The sequence below is a fragment of the Theropithecus gelada genome, chromosome 3 (assembly GCF_003255815.1).
Source record: "Theropithecus gelada isolate Dixy chromosome 3, Tgel_1.0, whole genome shotgun sequence".
NCBI lineage: Eukaryota > Metazoa > Chordata > Mammalia > Primates > Cercopithecidae > Theropithecus > Theropithecus gelada.
The window spans coordinates 167,588,202-167,590,147 of NC_037670.1; the positions used below are offsets into that span (position 1 = coordinate 167,588,202).

At 43.9% G+C, this 1,946-nt stretch overlaps 1 protein-coding gene across 1 annotated transcript; it reads right to left on the reverse strand.

The window, feature by feature from the left end:
* Nucleotides 1–237: 237 nt before the first annotated feature.
* On the reverse strand, nt 238–1,246 carry LOC112621831 (olfactory receptor 9A2). Its single transcript, XM_025381263.1, is given in 1 exon segment — nt 238–1,246. A coding segment is annotated over 1 exon segment (945 nt). The 5' UTR covers nt 1,183–1,246.
* Nucleotides 1,247–1,946: the final 700 nt, after the last annotated feature.

Genomic DNA, 1,946 nt, shown 5'->3' on the forward strand with positions numbered 1-1,946 from the left:
CAAATCACAAGAATATGTTCAACAGTGGAAACAGGCAGGAACTAAGGCTATGAGATTCTCCTGGGCAGACAATGGATTTCATTATTACCAGCCTAATCTACTTCCATGGTGTGATGGCAAATTGTACACACTCTGACTTTTGTAATGATGATAAGAGAAAAGAGGAGTTAGAATTTTCTAGGTGACTTAATAATTAACCGTGAGGCTTGTACCACCTAAAACTGACTTAGAGAACAGCTAATCTTTGAGGAGTTAACAGCAGCATTTCACTCCATCTCGGAGGGCCTCTTTGACTTTGTCATTCCAAAGAGTAAAGAGGAAAGGGTTCAGGAAGGGGGTTAACACAGAAACCAACAGGGGAAATATCTTATTGTACTCGACTCCCTGTGTTTGCTTGGGTTTCACATAGAGAAACAAGCAGCTGCTGTAGCCGATTATAACACAGGTGAAGAGGGAGGCACAAGTGGAGAAGGCTTTCCTCCAGCCAGAGGCTGACGGGATCTTGAGGATAGTGGAGATGATGTACGTATAGGAGACAATTGTAGAGATCAAAAAACCAATGAGAATAAAAATAGCCATTAAGAAAAGGATAAACTCTGTGAAAAGAGTGTTGTCACAGGACAGTTTGAGTAATTGCCCTCGGTCACACTAAAAATGGTCTAACGAATTTGATTTGCAGAAGGTAAACTGAACTGTGGCATAGACCAGCCAGATTTCAGAAAGAAATCCAAATACCCATGACACTATTACCACCCAAATACAGGTACTGCTGTTCATAATGATGTTGTATCTTCAAAGATTACACACAGCCACGTAACGGTCCACAACCATCACTCCAAGTAATGCAAACTCTGTGGTCCCTACAGCAAGGTACAGGAAAAGTTGAGCAATACATGTAGACAAAGATACTGTCTGCATCCTAGGGAGCAGCAATCCCCAAAGCATCATGGGGACAATTATGGTTGTGACCAGGATCTCCAGGGCAGAGAGGTGGCCGAGGAAGAAATATATGGGGGACTGCAGACGTTTCTCCACACAGATAATCACGATGATGACCATGTTTCTCATTAATGTCACTAAATAGAAGAAAAAGAATATAGCAAAAAGAATGTGGTGTAGTCCTTGGGACCCAGGGAAGCCTAGAAGGTGGAATTCGGTGGCACTAGAGTGGCTGTCCATCATTTAGTCCTTGATTCTGCTTCTTTTGAAGCACAGAGATTAAAAGAGAGGTGCATTGCTCCACATGGTCCTGCTCTCAAGAGAGAAGGAAGACAGATTAGGATAAGAAACTACTTCCAACCTGAGAATCAGGTGACACGTCCCTGCTACTGTGTTCAGCACATACGTAGCTTGAGGTACATGTTGTCACCCAAGTCTACAAGTGAGGCTCTCATTTCCCTGTATAACCAGCCCCCTGGAACGGGGGAAGACATCTTTTTCTGCTGGTGATGAAATACCTTCCTTGCCTTTTTCCCCATGGAAAGATGTACCTCCTCTCAGGGGGCAGAGGCTAAAACCTTTTAAATAGGCCCATTTTGAAGGTGAGTCAATCAGGTCCCTCCAGTCCTGGAGTGGTCCTACTTTCTCTTAGGTTAATTGTGCCAGACGACATAAAGGCATTTTGTATGATGTTCAAAGGATGAGAGCTTTAAACCCCAGCTCTCATCTGTAATGGTAATGCATAGACCCACTTTTGGGGCCAGTAGAAAGGAGGCAGAGGATGTAAGACCAACATCTCTGCTGTTGCGGATTTTAAAATCTCCGTTTTACAGAGCAGCAAGATCTCTAAATGAGAACTCTGGAGCTTGGGATAAGTTCCCAGAACAGATCCATTCTTCTCTAATTCCATTTTCCTTCCAAAGTTGTGGGAGGAAGGAAAGATGGCACCTGGCACAGATAAGGAATAGATCTGGGACCGCCAGCTGTTAAGGATGCCTGGCTCTCTG